Below are 21,182 nucleotides of genomic sequence, written 5' to 3'. Positions count from 1 at the left end.
CTCCAGCACCATAGTTCAAAAGCATCTATTCTTCGGCGCTCGGCCTTCCTTATAGTCCAACTCTCTCAGCCTTACATGACTACTGGGAATACCATTGCTTTGACCATGCGGACTTTTGTTGGCTGGGTGATGTCTCTACTTTTTATCATGCTGTTTAGGTTCGCCATCGCTTTCCTCCCAAGGAGCAGGCGTCTTTTAATTTCACGGCTGCTGTCACAGTCTGCGGTGATCTGGGATCCCAGGAACGTGAGAAAAATGTACTGGAGTTATACCATTTTTTGGACTACAGGTGGAGCTATTGGGCAACTTAAAGACATGCCTCGGTTCGGCCCGTTGTGCGAATGTGGCCTTTGGCGTGAGCTGAAACGTATCCAGGGGATAAGGGAGAAGAAAGTCTGGGGCCTTTCCAGAATCACAGGGCTGGACACGATGTTCTGGGAAAGCTCCGGACAGTTCACACCCTAATCAAAACGTTCTCACTCTTTTTGTGTGTGTGTGTGAGGAATCTCTATCCAATATTTTCCCTCGTGCGGTGGACTGTCTCAGAGATTTTTATCGTCCCAAGTTGCTTGTCATACAGCTCACAGTCCTCCGTGGCAGACAGCGGGGCCAAATTGCCTTGCTGCGTTGACTTTTGAGGATGGAAGCGCTGAGAATGAGTTTCTTCTGTCGGCGTCCAAAAAAGTAAATAAATCACATCATCTTCCCACTATGAAGGGAGGGTTTTTGTTCTTTTCTTTTCTTTTTTTTAGTTTGCCACAAATATTGGTCAATAGATTTCTGCTTCCTCATAGTTTCCTGGCTATTCAGTCATGTGTTCTGCACAGTAACAAAGGCATCCGTTGCTCATCTTTTGTATGCCTACATTTCTTCTTCTTCATTCCAGGCTTGGCAGCTTTTTAAAGAATGTTGTTCCCAGAGTATGGGTTGCTGGATGTGCAAATAGGTCTGAGCTGTGGAGACAGATTAGAGCAAGGTCACAAAAACACTGTTGTTTTCCTTAGGCAGGAGACGCATCCGTTGCTCATCTTTTGTATGCCTACATTTCTTCTTCTTCATTCCAGGCTTGGCAGCTTTTTAAAAAACGTTGTTCCCAGAGTATGGGTTGCTGGACGTGCAAATAGATCTGAGCTGTGGAGACAGATTAGAGTAAGGTCACAAAAACACTGCTGTTTTCCTTAAGCAGGAGAAATGTGGGGAAGGAAGGAAGGAAGGAAGGAAGGAAGGAAGGAAACTCTGCATCTTGAAGGTCCATTCCAGTGTAGCTGGAATATATATGTGCATTTATACTCTGATGTGCTTCCCTGTCTTGGGACTTTAAACGGCTTACATAATAAATGCAAAATTAAAAAGAGAGATAGATTGCACTTTGCTGATTTCAGGAGTTCAACTCACTCGGGGCTACCAGTGACCCAGACCAAGAGCCCTTTGGCTCTTAACAAAGGCCTCTGACCATACCCAGTAAACATCTGAAACTGGGGAGAAAGAAACATGACTCAGTATGTAATACGTTGCTGATTTAGGGAGTTCAGCTCAATCAGGGCCACCAATGACACAGAACAAGAGCCCTTTGGCTCTTACCAAAGGCCTCCAGCCACACCCGGGCAAATATCTGAAAGGGAGGAGAAAGAAATGCAGCCTAATGTAAAATACGTTGCTGATTTCAGGAATTCAGCTCGCTCGGGGCCACCGGTGACACAGACCAAGAGCCCTTTGGCTCTTACCAAAGGCCTCTGACCATACCCAGTAAATATCTGAAATGGAGGAGGAAGGAACATAGCTCAGGATACAATACTTTGCTGATTTGGGGAGTTCAGCTCACTCAGGGCCACCAGTGACACAGACCGAGAGCCCTTTGGCTCTTCCCAAAGGCCTCTGGCCACATCTAGGTAAAGAGAATAGAAAGAAACTCAGTCCAGATCTTCGTCCCCAGTGAACTTAGTCCTGTGAGCCCCAGCGGTGGGGCGGATTGAGCAGCAGGAAACTCCACAGACCCTGGAGCTTCGGCACGCGTGCCGGCTTCTAATCTTTTAAAACCGTATTTACCCTCCCTTCCTGTCACCGCTGGATAAAGTATTGCTAAGATAAACGGGGCAGGGAAAGGCTACAGGTGGGTAAACAAAGGTGCCCCTGATAAAACAGGCCTGCAGTCTGGAAATGTTTCACTGGCATTGTTTCCTTACGCTTTGTCGCACCGCCCAGGTGAAAATTGCCTGCCCCCCCTCCCATTGGAACCCGTTTCTGTGCCCCCGTGGGGATCTGTCCCAACAGCGCCGAAAGTAAAAGAGAGGTTCGCGTTCTCAGAAAACGATCCGCGACTTTGGGGTTTCAAGCCTATAGTTAAGGCTCGGCTATAATTATCTCCCAAAGCCTCCCCTCCAGACCGTAGGAAAACTGACTCATCTCCGGGGTTTTGGGACGTGTCGGTCTTTCCAAGTCGTGGCTCTGTCATTACAGAGGGTCCCATAAGCTCATCGAGTAGGCACTCGCGTGAGAAGGCGGCTAAGAAAAAAATACCAGGCGGTGAGGATTCTGATTGTCTACCGAACGTGGAGCTGGGGGATTGTTGAAGGCGTCCCGCTGGAAGGCGTCCCGCTGGAAGTCCCCGTGAGGCGCTTGGAGCCGAAAACGAAGGGTTTAAGGTTGATTGACAGGCCCTTTATGAGGCCTTGACGCTTTATGATGCCTTTGCTCACAAAGGTCAGCATCTGCAGTACGCCCTGGCTTGGCCCAGGCTAGCCTGATTGCATCCAGTTTTTGGAAGCTAAGCAGGGTCGGACTGGGTTAGTCCTTGGATGGGAGACCGCCGGGGAAGGCTAATGGCCAGCTGCCTCTGAACGTCTCTTGCCAGTTTGGTGTCGTGGTTAAGTGCGCAGACTCTAATCTGGGAGAACCGGGTTTGATTCCCCACTCCTCCACTTGCACCTGGCGGATGACCTTGGGCAAGCCGTAGCTCTCTCAGAGCTGTTCTCTCAAGGGCAGTTCACTCAGAGCTCTCTCAGCCCCGCCTGCCTCACAAGGTGTCTGTGGTGGGGAGGGGGAGGGAAAGGAGACTGTGAGCTGCTCTGAGACTCCGAGAGAAGGGCAGGATATAAATCCAATCTCCTCCTCTTCTTCCTCTCCTCCCCCTTCCTCCATATGCAGCTGCTGGTGTGACCTTGGGTCGGTCACAAGTTATTTGCATTTATGTCCGCCCATCCCGCGGGCGGGCTCGGGGCGGGTAACGTCATTAGAATCAATTCAATTTCAGTTTAAAACATTAAACACTGAAGCAGGGACTCCTCTGCATATTAGACGACACGCCCCTAATGCGGCCAATCCTCCGAGAGCTTACAGAGCTCTTCTTACAGGGGCTGCTGTCAGCTCTTGGAGGACTGGCTACATTAGGGGTGTGTCACCTAATATGCGAAGGAGTCCCTGCTACAAAAAGAGCCCTTGTCAAACAATGGGTATTGGTTGGAACAGCATCTGTCAGCTATAAAGGTCTGGCCCCGATGGTACAATGAGTGAAAGGCTAGTTGTCGGTGGTCAGTAGACAGGTGACAGACGGGTGACAACAACCTCAGGGAGGCCGTGAATGGGCACCCGCCGCCTCAACCAAAGACCAGGCGGAAGAGCTCCGTCTTGCAGGCCCTGCGGAATTGAAGGAGATCCCGCGGGGCCCTGGTCTCAATAGGGGGCACGTTCCACCAGGATGGGGCCAGGACAGAGAAAGCCCTGGCCCTGGTCGAGGCAAGACGGGCATCCTTCGGGCCAGGGACCACCAGCTTCCAACCCGGCTATCCTGGGCTGTTAATGTCGGGCCCATCATCTACTCCTTGATCCTTTTAACTGGAGATGCCGGGGATCGAACCTGGGATCTTCTGCGTGCCAAGCGGAGGCTCTTCCACTGAGCCACAGGCCCTCCCAAGTTACTATCTATTCTCTAGTTGCAAATAGCCCCCTGACCTGGATAGCCCAGGCTAGCCTGATCCCGTCAGAGCTCGGAAGCCAAGCAGGGTCGGCCTTGGCTAGTATTTGGAAGGGCGACCTCCAAGGAATACCAGGGCTGCGACGCCGAGGCAGGCAATGGCAAACCCCCTCTGAAATGCCTCTTGCCTTAAAAACAAGTCTAGCTCATCACCTAGTGGGGCATGACGCTAAAAGAGCCGGAACTTCTGGCTGCCAGACAATATTAGGGTCTCCTGGCTATATCACACATAATGCCAGGCAGGCAATGGCAAACCCCCTCTGAAATGCCTCTTGCCTTAAAATCAAGTCTAGCTCGTCACCTAGTGGGGCATGATGCTAAAAGAGCTAGAACTTCTGGCTGCCAGACAATCTTAGGGTCTCCTGGCTATATCACACATAATGCCAGGTAGGCAATGGCAAACCCCTTCTGAAATGCCTCTTGCCTTAAAAACAAGTCTAGCTCGTCACCTAGTGGGGCATGACGCTAAAAGAGCTAGAACTTCTGGCTGCCAGACAATCTTAGGGTCTCCTGGCTATACTACACACACTGCCATACAGTAATAATAATTAATTATTATTATCAGATTGGCCTGCCCTGCCCTGCCCTGCCCTGGATAGCCCAGACTAGCCCAAACTTGTCAGATCTCGGAAGCTAAGCAGGGTTGGCCCTGGCTAATATTTGGATGAGAGACCTCCAAGGAATATCACAAGCATAATGCAGAGGCAGGCAGTGGCACACCACCTCTGAAACACCTCTTGCCTTAAAGACAAGTCTAGCTCACTACCTAGTGGTGCATAACGCTAAAAGAGCTAGAACTTTTGGCTGCCAGACAATCTTAGGATCTCCTGGCTATACTACACATACTGCCATACGATGATGATTGATGATGATGAGTTGTAAATACATCTGTCCACTCTTGGACAACGATGATGAAATTTCTGTCCAAAACATTCCTGTGATGCAAATGTATGCAATTGTTGGTAATGGGCCCATCTTCAAAATATATCATTCTGTCGCATTGACAAGGCACTTGGCTCAACATCAAGACACACAGAAAGTCAGCTGGCTTTAAGGAGTGACTCTCCCAGAGACTCATCTGCTGGAAAATTTAACGTTTGTGAAATAGCAACGATCATGTCAAACAATGTTAAAAACCTGGTAAACACAGTTGCCAGGAAAAAAAACCTCCCCCGAAGTTCGAGAGAACAGCTCTGGGAGAACTTGTGACTGACCCAAGGTCACTCCAGAAGCTGCATTGGTTCCGCATTGGCTTTCCCCTCCGTTGTTTTATGAAACCCGCCTTGGAACAGAAATCCCCCCCTCTGCATTGTATGGATTTTACGGTAGCCTCCACACTCCATGCCGCTTTCCCTTTCTTTGATCATCAGGTGTCATGGTACCACCTGCATAGATTTATGGCCATTCGGGGGTGACTCTGCAGTCCCCATGGCATTGCCCCCGGGGGTATCTGGAATGTGGTTTTGGAGACAAGAAGGAATCCACGCAGGAGGCACACAATGTCCAAGCATAGCCAGACTTCTGCTCTTTTTCCCCCGTGGCCTGTTTAGACCGACCTCCTTCTCTTCCCCCTGATGCATTCAGTGACTTCTGTCGTCTTAATCGGATGAGAAGCCGCTCCTTCCCTGCCAGGCGTGGGGCCCCGCCAGCCTTACGCATTCCATCCAGCTGTTCTTGCCACTCCCAGGTGTTGTAAGGACCTGCAAAGCAAACCCGGGACTTCGACTCTTCGTAAATCAGCAGCTGGAGAAGTTGGGGGGGGGGGAGAGAAAGGGGAAGGCCTCACAGGGGGAGAAATAACTCACTCCCCATAACCTATCGTCCTGCCGACATCTTCTCGGTTGGAAACCCAAGTCACGCTGAGATAAAAATCTGTTCTTTCTTACTTGGAAGGGCATAGAGACACGATAGACTGTGAACTGATTTAACAGGCGTTGGGAGATATTTGGGAACCGTAGTTGGGGTGGTGGGGAGGGGGAGGAGGACGGGGATCGCGCATCGGGAAGCTCTCACGCCCTTTGCGACACTGCGACCCCCAGGTTTCTTTAGAAGGACGTGAGGTCTGACCTGGAAGGCCGAGGCTAGCCCCATCTCATCGGAGAAGCCAAGCAGGTAGGGTGCCAGGCCGGCCCTGGGATCAGAAATATCTGGAGATTTTGGGGTGGTGGAGCCAGGGGTCATTTCCTGCAGGAGTTGCACAGGAGCGGAGCACCGGCAGTAAAGAGCCCAGGGGGCGGGCACATGCAACAAGCCCCACCCCCTGCTCCCAGCAGCCCTCAGTCAGAGCATGAAGCAGCCAGGTAAGCTGCAGAGCCCCCGCCCCCCCGGTCCAAAACAGTCCAGTGGCACCTCTAAGACCAAGTTTTATTCAGGTACAAGCTCTCCCTCCTCTGCCAGGACAGATCTCCAATAGCTAGCAATCCAAAAATTCTACTTTGTGAGCGACCAACATTAAAGTTGTGGGCAGTCAGGTGGTTTGGCTGCTGCATAAATTAGTTTGCTCTGGACTGGAGCCATCCTTCCTGAGCCAGGACAAAAATGTGTGAGCCAGAGGGTAAAAAACTGTGAGCTAGCTCACACTAACTCCGATCTTTGTGTCTGGACATTACCTTTAAATCCACCAGGCACTCATGCCTGGTGCAGATCTAAAGAGCTGTCTGAACGGACCCAGAGAGTGGAAACTGAAGAGGAAATTGTCCCTAAGAGTGGCTTCCTACCTCAAAGGAAGGGATCATATAGCATGAAGGAAAGGATGCTCTGTGTGGCCTCCTGACCCGTGTTCGCCCTAAGCTGAGTTAGTGTGAGCTCCCTCACAGTTCTCTTAGCCTCTGGCTCACACCTTATTGTCTTGGCTCAGGAAGGATGGGCTCCAGAGCAAACTAATTTATGCAGCAGCCCAATCGCTCACTCACAACTTTAATGCCAGCAGCTCACAAAGTAGAATTTTTGCTCACAAGGCTCCACAGCTCTTAGAGGGAGCATCGGTCCTGGCCTCTCCATCTGTCTACACTCTTTGGTGCCATCTTCTCGAGTTTGAACCAGAGCTGGCAACACTAGTTATAACTTATCTCCAGAGTCCCAACATTCCCTCTAAGCTGTGGAGTCTTGTGAGCAAAAATTCTACAGTTTGGTGTAGAGCCAGTTTGGTGTAGTGGTTAAGTGTGCGGACTCTAATCTGGGAGAACTGGGTTTGATTCCCCACTCCTCCACATGCAGCTGCTGATGTGACCTTGGGTCAGTCACAAGCTCTGGCACAGCTGTCCTTGAAAAAGAGCAGTTTGTGTCAGAGCTCTCTCAGCCCCACCCTCCTCACAGGGTGTCTGTTGTGGGGAGGGGAAGGGAGAGGAGTTTGTAAGCCGCTCTGAGACTCCAAGTGAAGGGCAGGGTATAAATCCAATCTCCTCCTCTCCTCCTCCTCCTTTATGAGCCACTGGCATTAAAGGTGTGAGCGAGCGATTTGGCTACTGTATAAATTAGTTTTCTCTGGAGCTATCCTTCCTGAGCTAAGACAAAAATGTGTGAGCCAGAGGCTAAAAAACTGTGAGCCGGCTCACACTAACTCAGCTTAGAGGGAACACTGCTCCAGACGACTGAGATCAGTTTTCCTGGAGCAAACGGAAGCTTTGGAAAGGTGGACTCTGTGGGATTATAACATGCCAAGCTCCCTCCCCAAACTCCACCCTCCCCAGGCTCCACCCCCAAAATCTCCAGGCATTTCACACCACAGAGCCTTGGACTATGACCCCCCCCTCTTCTAAGAGCAGTGGACTCTAATCTGGAGAACCAGGTTTGACTCCCCATTCCTGCACATGCAGCTGCTGGGTGACCTTGGGTCAGTCACAAGTTGTTTCAGAGCTGTTCTCTCGAGCAGTTCAGTCAGAGCTCTCAGGCCCACCTACCTCACAGGGTGGCTGGTGTGGGGAGGAGAAGGGAAAGGAGTCTGTAAGCCGCTCTGAGACTCCTTTGGGTAGTGAAGGGTGGGGTATATAGCCAATCTCCTCCTCCTCCTCCTCCTCCTCCTCCTCTTCTTCTTCTTCTTCTTCTTCTTCTTCTTCTTCTTCTTCTTCTTCTTCTTCTTCTTCTTCTTCTTCTTCTTCTTCTTCTTCTTCTTCTTCTTCTTCTTCTCCCGGCAATGCACAAATGGGCAGTGAACCTCAGACACCAAAGGTGAGAAATGGCTTTGGGAATGTCAGAAAGTTGTGAGCGGCCCACGGATCCATCCATTTCAGTTCCCATGTAACGGCAAAGCTAATTCCTCGATCTCTGCGCAGTTTAATTGGCCTTTCTCTAATCCGTCTGCATACAAAGGCTTCGCGAGGCCTGCGCCTCTTCTTCGGTACACAGAGACAAGCTGGTATTCTTTACCTAGAAACTGGCGTCCCGAGCTTCACTGTTGACACAGTGACCTCCAGGCCGCCGAGCGAGCGGCAAGACGTCCGCAGGTGGAGTCCCTCTGTCAACAGCCATCTCTGTCTCTCTCTGTTTTCTTTTCTCTGTCTCCTGCCTGGGAAAGAGGATATGCAGGCCGAAAGACCAGGATGTCGTGTGTTTTCAGCCTGGTCCCAGGATGTGCCGTTTGGCCCGGGGGCGCATCCGTCATGGGACCTGGGAAGACACACATTTCACTGTTGGTTCCTGCACCGGGTTGGGAAGTTGACGTGGAGCCCGTGGCCGTGATCATGAAAGCACGATACGATTGGGGGGGATGTGTCACGCCCAGAGTTAGTGAGCGGACAACCCTCCAATTTTGATGTAATTCATTTATGTTATATATGTTATTTCTACAGAAATAAGAAACCCTTTGCTATCAATCTCCAATTCTGACATATTTATTACCTATGCTATTTCCTCCCCCCAGTTGAACCCAAATGGTTCATCTTTTTAAAAATTCACTATTTTGCACACTCATTTAACAACTCACCCCCTATATATGCAACTGCAATCTTTAATTCCATTCCAGGGTCTGACGAAGTGTGCTTTGCGCATGAAAGCGCACACCTTGAATAAAACTTTGTTGGTCTTAAACATGCCACTGGACTCTAACTTTGTTCCCTGCTCTTCTTTTTTATTGTTGTTCAGTCGCACAGTCGAGTCTGACTCTCCGCGACCCCATGGACCAGATCCCGCCAGGCCCTCCTGTCTTCCGCCGTCCTCTGAAGTTTGCTCAATTTCTCTGCTCTTCTAACTATCATTTAATGACTCTGTTAGCAGATCACTGCAGACAATGACTGCAGCCATGAAATTAAAAGATGTCAGCTCCTTGGGAAGATCGTTATGGCAAACCTAGACAACATAATAAAAAGTAGAGTCATCACCCTGCGAACAAAATTCTGTATGGTCAAAGCAATGGTATTCCCAGTAGTCATGTATGGCTGCGAGAGCTGGACCATAAGGAAGGCCGAGCGCTGAAGAATAGATTCTTTTTAACTATGGTGCTGGAGAAGACTCTTGAGAGTCCCTTGGACTGCAAGGAGATCAAATCAGTCGGTCCTAAAAGAGATCAACCCTGACTGCTCCCTGGAAGGCCAGATACTGAAGCTGAAGCTCAAATACTTTGGCCACCCAATGAGAAGGGAGCCCTCACTGGAGAAGACCCTGATGCTGGGAAAGACTGAAGGTCAAAGAAGAAGGGGACGGCGAAGGATGAGATGGTCAGACAGTGTTATCGAGGCAACGAACAGGATGTTGAGCAAACTCCAGGGGGTGATGGAGGACAGGAGGGCCTGGAGTGATGCGGTCCATGGGGTTGCGAAGAGTCGGACTCGACTGTGCAACTGAAGAACAACAACAAATAGCGGATCTGGATTTTGGTATAACATTTTTTGTTGTTCAGTCACACAGTTTATAGCCTCTTGACAGAGTCTTGACCCCTTACGGTATTGCTGTCTTACACTATCTCTTACACTCTTACGGTATTGCTCTCTCCCCTTACACTAAAGAGACCCAGTTTGGTGTAGTGGTTAGGAGCGCGGACTCTAATCTGGGAGAACTGGGTTTCATTCCCCACTCCTCCACATGCAGCTGTTGGGTGACCTTGGGCAAGCCGCAGTTCTCTCAGAGCTGTTGTCTCAAGAGCCGTTCTCGAGAGAGCTCTCTCAGGCCCATCTGCCTCACAGGGTGTCAGTTGTGGGGAGGGGAAGGGAAGGAGACTGTAAGCTGGTAGGGCAGCCCCCACCCCTGACTATGTGGCCATAGATAGGGATACAGAAATTGTGTAAGCCGCTCAGAGACCCCTTGGGGTTTGAGCGGGATACAAGTGGAAAGCATAAATAAATAAATAAGCCACTCCAGTACTCCAAGTCAAGAGTGGGGTATAAATACAACTCTTCTTCCTCCTCCTCCTCTTCCTCTTCTTCTTCGCTTTCACCTTCTCCTTCTCCTTCTTCTCCTCAGCTTCACTGACACACACAATCCCCCTCTCCACATTAAGGTGTGCATCCAAGAGGGGGAGTGCAGGATTATGCCCCTGGTAAGAGAGCAATGCCCCGTTATGCCTGTACAGAATGACATTTTTAAAAGTTTGATATATTTATTTAGTCTCACTGAGACTCAGGGTGGATTACACACAGCATAAGTCAATGCGATTACCAGGATGAGGCATTGGTTAAGACGTCTACTAGGTCTGGCATTACTGAAACCTGAAGTGAGCATGAGCCACAGCATAGATACAATGCAGAAAAAAAATGGTATTGTGTCATATACAAAAGTGATCTACAACCAATGGCCACGACGGTTGGAACATAAACCGGTGGTTGCCGCAATGAAGGGTTTGCATTTTTGCGGCTGCTGGTAATGGGAAGGTTTTCCAAAAACATCTGGAATGGTTCACACAGCTGGAACGGAGCAGTGCTTCTTGCAGTGGAAATGGGTTAGAGGGGACAGCTCCCTGCTGCTTTCAATCCGCCCACAGCATCACCTCTGGAGATCTGGGTTCAGATCTCCTCATCCGTTAAAATGAAATTTCGAAGGCTTTGTGTTGCTTTCTCGAGGGTGGCGTTATTGGACCGCGACACTCAAAAAGCATGCGGCTTTGGGGTCGCTGTGACTGGCGGTTTGTGGAAGGTGGAAATCCCAGCTGGAAAACTTGAAAGGGTGTAAAAAAACAAGCCAGCAAGCCGTGAAGAAGAAGAAGAAGAAGAAGAAGAAGAAGAAGAAGAAGAAGAAGAAGAAGAGGAGGAGGGGGAGGAGGAGGAGGAGGAGGAGGAGGAGATTGGATTTATACCCTGCCCTTCACTACCCAAAGGAGTCTCAGAGCGGCTTACAATCTCCTTCCCCTTCCCACCACAGACACCCTGGGAGGTAGGTGGGGCTGAGAGAGCTCTTTCCAGAACTGCCCTTGACAGAACAGCTCTGACAGAACTTATGACTGACCCAAGGTCACACCAGCAGCTGCATGTGGAGGAATGGGGAATCAAACCCGGTTCTCCCAGATTAGAGTCCACGCACTTAACCTCTACACTGAACGGGAAGGAGGCATGTTGTTGTGACCTAATGGAAAGGCATTTTGGGCGTATCTGGGCTGCAGATATTGGTTTTGTAGTTTCCCTACTCCCCTGGGAACTCTGGGGATTGTAGTTCCACTGGGGATGTTCTGGCAGAGTTCTCTGCAACTTTGCCAAGCTGTGATTCTCAGGAATAACTCTCCTTTCCTTGAAGCGTGTGTGTGAAATGCTGTCAAGTTGCAGATGACTTACGGAGACCCCCTGTGGGGTTTTCAAGGCGAGAGGCGAACAGAGGTGGTTTGCCATTGCCGGCCTCTGTCGCAGCAATCCTGGGCTTCCTTGGCGGTCTCCCATCCAACTACGGACCAAGACCACCAGCAGGAAAAGCCGCGGGGGAAGTGCGGCTTTTTAGAGCCGCAACAAACTGAAGCGCGCTTTCGTGATCTCACGTTCACCCGTGGCTCCGTCCTCTGGCAGCCGATCACACCCCGCGAGGCAACAATGACGCACCACGTTTGTGTGCATGCGTGGGACGCGGACGGGTGCTGGATGCGACAGCCTACCAGCGTGTCCCTGTTCAGACGCCCGCCTGCGCCGTGTGTTTTCCTGAAGATACTGCTTGTTTGTACCCAGTTTGGTGTAGTGGTTAAGTGTGCGGACTCTAATCTGGGAGAGCCGGGTTTGATTCCCCACTCCTCCACTTGCACCTGCAGATGTGACCTTGGGTCAGTCATAAGCTCTGGCACAGCTGTCCTTGAAAAAGAGCAGTTTGTGTCAGAGTTCTCTCAGCCCCACCCACCTCACAGGGTGTCTGTTGTGGGGAGGGGAAGGGAAAGGAGTTTGTAAGCCACTCTGAGACTCGAAGGGAAGGGCGGGGTATAAATCCAATCTCTTCTTCTTCTTTTCTGGTACCTTTTTAAAGCGTGTTTTCGGCCGGAAGGGACAGGTTCAGGGCGGGTGTGCGACGCTTTCCAGATGTTAGCATCTGCTTGCGCAGTTTAATCCTCCCTCAATCCGTCCGTTTCGCAGGGCAAATCCTCCCGTGTGACCAGGGCCTCTCTCTCCTTTTGACTGCAACCTGAATGTGAACTGCCTCTGCTTGAATAAATGTAAGTTTACCTCTTTTTTTTTTGCAATGTACTTCTTGGGAGATTTATTTACGGTATCTCCCGAATTACAGCCTATCTCCAGACAACACAAAATCTATTTATTTTTTATCCAGGGCTCTTTTTGTAGAAAAAGCCCAGCAGGAACTCATTAGCATAATAGGCCACACCCAACAGCAGGAACTCATTAGCATATTAGGCCACACCCCTGACAGCACAGCTTAATAGCCTATTAGGCCACACCCCCATGTTACCAGAAGTGTGCTAATCCAGCCACACCCACCTTTTGCTTCTTATTCTGTTTACCTTGTTTGTTGTCAACACCCAGGGCTTTTTTGGTAGGAGGAACTCCTTTGCATGTTAGGCCACACACCCCTAATGTAGCCAATCCTAATGAGTTTCTGCTGTTGGCGTGGCCAACTCGGGAGCCAGCCGGAACTCCGTTCCTGTGCGTTCCTGCCCAAAAATAGCCCTGGATCTAACACATTTATTCCGCTTCTCCTGGAGCAAATGGCTGCTTTGGAAGGCAGACCGCGTGGCAAGATACTTCACCGTGGTCCGTCCCCTCCCGAAACTCCACTCTACCCGGCTCTACCCTGAAGTCTCCAGGTATTTCCAAACCTCTGGCGTTGCCAACCCTAACCACAAGGCTCTGGTACACAAGATTTGCAAATACTGAACTCTGCAAATATATTGACGCTTTTCTCAGGCTGCTTGGATTTCCGTCCGGGAGGAGGCCCTTCACGTCCTCTTTTGACCTCTCCGCAAGCAAATGACACCCCCCCCATCTGAATCGAGCTGCAAAAATGAGCACAGACGTCTGCTGCTTGCTGTTGTTTCAAAAACACCCCAGGGGGAGAAAACCACTTCCTTCCAAGCTGGTGTCTGTATTCAAGCATGAGATTTCCCTGCTGTTGTACTGAACACCATCGCCTGGCCGGGACTATTATCAACGCGGCCAGATCCCAGATCCTTTTGGATCTTGAAGCAAAGGACATGGCTCAGAAGCCAAGGAAGCACTAAGTCTGGCCTGTTCTCTTTTCTCACTCCCTGACTGGCTGGGGGCCCTGTAGATAAACATCTGTATTCTGGCGGTCACCAACAGCTCCGAAGACCTGTCACCAACACCTCCGAAGACATAACTGTTCAGGCCAAGCTGATGTGACTGTCATTCTGGCTTGGGATATTCCTGGAGATTTGGGGGGAAGGGGCCAGATTAATCTTAATAGGGCCCCGTTCACACATTGAATTTGCTGCGGGAGAGCCATGATTGAATGGCGGATTTTCCGGGCGCGATCACACCACAACATCTGGCAAGTGGAGCGCACCCGTGGCCAACCCGTGGCGTACCACCGAAAATGCGCAATTAAAAACTACCTGCTCGAAGGTACTAGCAAACGGTTTGCCACGGGCTGCCTCCGGACTCCCTTGGTGTGATTGTGCCGGCGCGCGGCTTTTCCCTCCGACCCCTCGCTGACGCACAGGCACGGAGGGAAGGGACTGTGGCATGCCGCCGACGTGTGGGATCGCGTTCTGGCGGCTCTAATTGCGGCGGCGCAAATAGCCATGCCTCCCCGCCGCATTATCTGGCCCGTGTGACCGGGGCCTAAGTTGTTCTTGGTTCCTATTATCCTTAGAGAAACAAAAGAACAACTAGGCTCCCAGTTCTCCTTTGCTTGGAAGGAAGTCAAATGGAGGATATCTTGGGGTTCAAATTCCAGCCAGACTTGACCTTAATGATTTGATCCATGCTAACTTTGACGCCCTTCATAAAAGAAACTGAAACCCAACTAAAATATTTGCATAAACAAGATTAATCTAAATAAGTCGTTCTTGGTTCCTATTAACCAGGGGTCATTTCGTAGAAAAAGAGGTGCAGGAGCTCATTAGCATACCTCATTAGCATAACTTATTTGCATAGGCCACACCCCCTGACATCACCGGAAGTGTGTCAGAAGGCGACACCCACCGCTCAGGCTCTACTGGACTCTTTTGGATTGCTAGCTATTGGAGGGGGGATGCACAGATCTGCCCTCACAGAGGAGGGAGAGCTTGTACCTGAATAAAACTTGGTCTTAAAGGTGCCACTGGACTGTTTTGGGCGGGGGGGGGGCTCTGCAGCTTACCTGGCTGCTTCTTGCTCTGACTGGGGGCTGCTGGGAGCAGTGGGTGGGGCTTGTTGCATGTCCCCACCCCCTGGGCTCTTTACTGCCGGAGCTCCGCTCCTGTGCACTCCCGCAGGAAATGACCCCTGCTATTAACATCCTTAGAGAAACAAAAAAAACCCCACAACTTGGGGGGCGTGGCCTGAGCAGGGCGGAGTTTGGAGAGGGGAGGGAGCTATAGACGCCAGCCCCCAAAGCCGCTGTTGCTCCGGGGGAACAGAACTCTGTTTCCAGTCTCCAGGTGTGGCCTGGAGATCCCCTGGAAAGACAGCTGGTCTCCAGATGACAGATGGGTTCCCAGGAGAAAATTGGGTGCTTCAGAGGGTGGACGATGAGGGTTGCTGTCTCTGGATTCGGAAATCCTGGAAGATTTTTTTGGGGGGAGCCTGAGGTGGGCGGAGTTTGGGGAGGGGAGGGATTTCAGTGGGGTATAATAACACGAAGTCCACCGTCCAAAGCGGCCATTTTCTCCAGGGGAACGGATTTCTGTCAGGGGATCTCCCGCCACCCCCTGGAGGCTAAATGCAAGAGTGAAAAAATAAACACCTGTGAACAAATTACAAGGAATATAAATATTCAACACCTATTAGAGCCAGTTTGGTGTAGTGGTTAAGTGTGCGGACTCTAATCTGGGAGAACCGGGTTTGATTCCCCACGCCTCCACATGCACCTGCTGGAGTGACCATGGGTCAGTCACAAGTGTAGAAGAGCCAGTTTGGTGTAGTGGTTAAGTGCGCGGACTCTAATCTGGGAGAACCGGGTTTGATTCCCCACTCCTCCACGTGCACCTGGCTGGATGACCTTGGGCAAGCCATAGTTCTGGCACATCTGTTCTTGGAAAAAGAGCGGTCTCTGTCAGAGCTCTCTCAGCCCCACCTACCTCCCAGGGTGTCTGTTGTGGGGAGGGGGAAGGGAAAGGAGTTTGTAAGCTGCTCTGAGACACCTTCGGGTAGTGAAGGGCGGGGTATAAACTCAATCTCTTTCAGGGCTCTTTTTGTAGCAGGGATTCCTTTGCATATTAGGCAACACACCCCTAATGTAGCCAATTCTCCAAGAGTTTACAGAGCTCTTCTTACAGGGGGCTACTGTAAGCGCTTGGAGGATTGGCTACGTTAGGGGTCTGTCGCCTAATAGGCAAAGGAGTCCCTGCTACAAAAAAGAGCCCTACTTAATATCCATGTACCCTACAGATACAAGAATTCCAGAGTCTAATCCATATATGTCCAGTCCACAAACATTTCCTTTCTCATACAATATATTTAAAGGAACACAGTGCCTGTGGCGAAAAACATCATCCATTTGTTGTTTTCAGAATATAGTGGCTCAGTCTTTCAAAAGAGTTTGTCATTTTCAAAACTTAGCAGATAAGTCTTCAGACCTAAGGACATAAGAGAAGCTAATGCTGGATCAGGCCAATGGCCCGTCCAATCCAACGCTCTGTCACACACAGGGCCAGCTCACTCACTAGGCGAACTAGGCGATTGCCTAGAGCGGGACGGCCCTTAGGGCTACCAAACTGCACCTGGCCCCGTACTCTGGGAGTTTCTTGATTATTTGTGTTTTTCATTCTTCTTAAAATGTATTTATTTTTGAAAATTGGTGGGCGCACGGGGGGATCCTGAAAGGATCCTCGCCATGGTGCAAAATAAGCAGGAGTCGGCCCTGGTCACACAGTGGTCAAAAATACCAGGTGCCATCAGGAGGTCCACCAGACAATACAATCTCAAAGTTTGCGCTTGGAGACTGTAGAAAGGACACGTCCGTTCCACCCCTGACGGAGCCTGACGGCCTTCACACACCCTGTCTCCCAAAAGCTTTTTCTAAGAGGGGATAGGACGTTGTCCATACATGCAATACTGCCCCTCCAGTATGAATATCCCAAGTTCTCACAAGCACAATTTACAGAAGAATAACATAGTTCCCGTACGTAGCTATTGCATTGCCTGGCGATCGCTTGGAATACTGGGGGACCTGCAGCTACTGCCTGGAAGTTGGCAACCCGCCCCCTCCAATCTCAAGGAATTTCTCAAGCTGGAGTTGGCAACTGTCATTCTGCTTGTCCCCTTCCCCGGGGTTATGGTAAGGTTGGGGGTTTCAGTATGATCAGCCTTCAGTGGTTATCTGGGCAGCCGAAGAGATCAAAACATACCACGCCAGAAAGACCAGGGATGTCTCCAGGACATAATTTAGATTCCAGCTATTTCCCCCCCTGATGTTGTCGTACCCTTCTTGAAAGAGTTCTGGGCAATGTGAAGAAGAAAAGTGAAGAAGAGACTGGATTTGGGATCACTACCCAAAGGTGTCTCAGAGCGGCTTCCAATCTCCTTTCCCTTCCCCTCCCCACAACAGACACCCTGTGAGGCAGGTGGGGCCGAGAGAGCTCTCCCGAGAACTGCCCTTGAGAGAACAGCTCTGAGAGAACTTGTGACTGACCCAAAAAGAAGAAGGAGAGATTGTATTTATACCCTGCCCTTCACTACCCAAAAGAGTCTTACAGAGCGACTTACAATCTCCTTTCCCTTCCCCTCCCCACAACAGACACCTTGAGTAGGTGGGGCTGAGAGAACAGCTCAGAGAGAACTTGTGACTGACCCAAGGTCACGCCAGCAGCTGCACGTGGAGGAGTGGGGAATCAAACCCGGTTCTCCCAAATTAGAGTCCGCGCTCTTAACCGCTACACCAAACTGGCTCTGTGAATGCATACACACGAAAGCTCGCAAATGAAAGCTGATACCCAGAATTAAACTTCGTTGGTCTTAAAGGTGCCATTGGACTCAGACGTTGTTCTTCTGATTCAGACCAACACGGCTACCAAAATCTATGTGCATACACTGTTGTTATGCACTGATTTTGGTTGGCTATTTAAATATCTTAAAGCCTTGTTGGACCGGACCAAAGATCCATCATCCAGTGTCTAACCAGACGGCCCGCCAACAGTCCTACTGTCGCGTTTGGGGATACACTGCCTCTGAGCCTGGAGGTTCCATTTACCCCTCAGGGCTAACCAGTCCATCCATCGCTATCTCCACCAGCAGCCTCTCGGTCCCCTTCGCAGAGTTGAGGCAGGCAGAAGAACCGTTAGGGACCAAGCACTATCTGCTTGCTCTTTTTGCTAACACTCTGACTCTGATACTGTTTATCTAAGGGCTTGGCACCGGTACCCGCCCTAATCGTGTTCCTCCGGCTACTTCCTGTGATTGAATTGCTGCCACGATGCCCGGGTTGCGTGCCGAAGATTAGGAAGGGGGTGGCGGGGAGGGAGGGGGGAGTTTGGCAGTGCCATTTTTGAACGATCGATCTTGTCAAAAGTCCTTCGCCTTTGCTGGAAACGAAGCCCAAGTTTATGTAATCACCAATGCTTTTTAAGCCTTCCGTTATCTGAGCCACCACTGTCAGATATTTAGATTTTAAATCTCCTTTGGACCATGATCTGTCTTTGTTTGCATTCCTCGGCCATCTACACGATTTGCAATGTCTCGATAATACGTTAGCATGTTGGAGACAGGAGTTTTATACTGAATAAGTCAAAAGCTGCATTTGTTTGGTGTCGTGGGTTAAGCGCACGGACTCCAATCTGGGAGAACCGGGTTTGACTGCCCACTCCTCCACTTGCAGCTGCTGGATGACCTTGGGCAAGCCATAGTTCTGTCAGAGCTGTTCACTCAGGGACAATTCTGGAAAGAGCTCTCTCAGCCCCACCTACCTCACGGGCAATGTTCCCTCTAAGCTGTGGAGTCTTGTGAGCAAAAATTCTACTTTCTGAGCTACTGGCATTAAAGTTGTGAGCGAGCAATTTGGCTACTGCATAAAGTCGTTTGCTCTGGAGCCCATCCCTCCTGAGCTAAGACAAAAATGTGTGAGCCGGAGGCTAAAAAACCGTGAGCTAGCTCACACTAACGTGGCTTAGAGAGAACACTGCTCATGGGGTGTATGTTGTGGGGAGGGGAAGGTCTTCTTCTTCTTCTTCTTCTTCTTCTTCTTCTTCTTCTTCTTCTTCTTCTTCTTCTTCTTCTTCTTCTTCTTCTTCTTCTTCTATCTTGCTGTTTCTGGCAAGGGTCCCGGCCAATGCATGGCATTCTCTCCTCCCTCATTCTGTTTTTGCAACAGCCACCCCTCTGAAGTAGGCTACTTTGAGGGAGCATAACTGGTCTAAGAGCTGGATTCGAATCCAGTAGCACCTTAGAGACCAACAACATAGGATAAGCATTCGCGATTCTAAGCTCCTTCCGTTTGATATGAGATATTTATTTATTTTTATTTATTTATACATTGGCTTTGCGGCTTTCTTTTTCCTTTAGGCGGCCCATTTTGGGGTCGGCGTCCCACTTTCCGGTGTTCAGGAGCAGGTGGTCCCACTTTCCGGTATTCCTCCAGCTTGTGGTCTCCTGGCGCACGGCCCCGTGTCAGTCTCGGCCTGGCCTATGTCCGCATTCGGCTCCGCCGTGCCTGCGCCGCCACGTCACCGCGCTCCTCCGCGACTCCACCTCCGCTGGGTCTCGCCGCACAATGTTGCTCTCCACTGGCCACCAGGGATCGTCTCGCCGCCGCTCCACCGCCATTGCCGCCATCGTCGCCGCCGCTGATGTCTCCACCATACCACACACCTCACGGAGGAGGGTGCCCCCTACCCTCTAAGGGCAGGTACCCATTTATCTACTTGCTCCATTTTACTTTTGCTTTCGAACCGCTGGGTGGGCGGATATCCATATACGAGTCTTCTATCTGACGAAGGAAGCGCCGACTCTTGAAAGCTCACATCCTGAAAACCTTGTTGGTCTCTGGGGCCGCTGGATTCGAATCCGGCTCTTCGACAGGAGACCAGCGCAGCTACCCTCTGAAACTAACTGGTCCAAGGCCACCAAAGAAAGTTTAAGTAGCCGGGCGGGGATTTGGATCTGGGTCTCTCTGAGTTTAGTCCAACGCTTTAACCTCTACACCACGCGATGGCACCATACTGTGTTGTTGTTGTTTTTTAAGGTAAAAAAAATTGCATCCCACCTTTCCACTCAGTTGGGGTCCTCGAGGTGGCAAACAGTTAAAAAGTTGGGAAGGAGAGAAGAAGGGGGATGCAATGTTCCCTCTAAGCTGTGGAGCTTTGTGAGCAAAAATTCTCCTTTGTGAGCTACTGGCATTAAAGTTGTGAGTGAACCGTTTTGGCTGCTGCACACTTAGTTTGCTCTGGAGCCCCATCCTTCCTGAGCTGAGACAAAAATGTGTGGGCCAAAGGCTAAAAAACAGTGAGCTAGCTCACACTAACTCAGCTTAGAGGGAACACTGGATGCAGTGTGTGTGGTTGCCAGATCCAGGTTGGGAAACTCCTGGAGATTTGGGGGTGGAGCCTGGGGAGGACAGGGACCTCAGTGGGGTACGATGCGGCAGAGTCCACCCTCCAAAACAAAGGTGTCAAACTCATTTGTCATGAGGGATCGGAAATGACATAAATGTCAGTTTGTTGAGCTGGGCCACGTGTGCCCTAAAACGTAATGCCAGGTACTGGAAACGTAAACTGTATAAAGGACAGCAGCTGGTAAGCTCCGAATTGGCATATCCTCGCTGCAAGGCCCCATGGGCTGGGAGGGGGGGTGCAAAGGAAAACCCATATGGGCGGACTGGAGAGCCAGCAGTACAGTGCTGGGCAGACGCTTCCACGCTGCTTGACTGCTGCAGACGAGGTGGTTCCACCACGCTGAAGCCACAATCGGAGTGGCTCCGCCCACTCCTCCCTCAAGCAGTCTCCTCTTCCCTGCCTTGTACTAGTTGCTCACGGGCCACATATGAGCCCTGGGCGGGCCGGTTCCGGCCTCCGGGCCTTATGTTTGTCACCCCTGCTCCAAAGCATCCATTTTTCTCCAGAGGAGCTGACCTCTGTAGTCTGGAGATGAGCTGCAATTCCAGGGGATCTCCAGGTCCCTCCTGGAGGCTGGCATCCCTACGCTACTTGGCCATCTCTGTTCTTGAGCATCGCTGCTTGATTTTTGTTCCCAGCAGTGTGCCGCTCAAAGGCCTCCAGCTTTCTCAATGGGCACCGCTTTGGCGGCGAGCAGTTTGGACCGAACCCTTCCTGACACTGGATGACGAGCCAGTTTAGAGAGCTCGACTGTCCCCTTCCTGCAGTTCTGGGAAGGCCCCGTCAGCATTGCGGAGTGATGTTTGAACATCCCAAGTGCACATGGACTGGGCGCTCGGCCGGAATTCCTCCATCTTCTGTGAATCTGTGCATTCTTGGCCATTCGAGCGTGTTTCCCAGGTGACCGTTTAATCTGCCTCGGCTAATCTGTCAGGGAAGACATGTCATGTGTCACCCAGCTGTGGCTGGGGCCTGCTTTACGCATTCCCCTCTCTCCGGTCTCAGCATGGAAGTTTTCAGGCTGCTAATAAGGCAGAACCGTCTGGCCGTGAGGCTGGAGCGCCGGGGCACTCCGTGACCCGTGACATCCCGAGAGGCAGCCGTGGAGGGTTAATGGACACCAGCGGTTTTGGAAAACCAAACAATCGAGGG

The 21,182-nt window shown here is 50.8% G+C and overlaps 1 protein-coding gene across 1 annotated transcript in view; it reads right to left on the bottom strand.

The window, feature by feature from the left end:
- Nucleotides 1–19,251, bottom strand: part of LOC107122011 (grifin-like) — a 32,351-nt gene extending 13,100 nt beyond the window's left edge. The window contains exons 1-2 of the mRNA XM_015425032.1: nt 19,098–19,251; nt 2,518–2,615 (exon numbers count right to left, since the gene is read on the bottom strand). Coding sequence (XP_015280518.1) covers nt 2,518–2,615; nt 19,098–19,251 — 252 coding nt within the window. The remainder of the gene's footprint in view (nt 1–2,517; nt 2,616–19,097) is intronic.
- Between the last annotated feature and the right edge of the window lie 1,931 nt (nt 19,252–21,182).

This window comes from Gekko japonicus, unplaced genomic scaffold (genome assembly GCF_001447785.1).
Source record: "Gekko japonicus isolate JY-2015 unplaced genomic scaffold, Gekko_japonicus_V1.1 scaffold2449, whole genome shotgun sequence".
In the NCBI taxonomy this organism is placed as follows: Eukaryota; Metazoa; Chordata; class Lepidosauria; order Squamata; family Gekkonidae; genus Gekko; species Gekko japonicus.
This window is presented reverse-complemented; position numbering and strand designations above follow the sequence as displayed.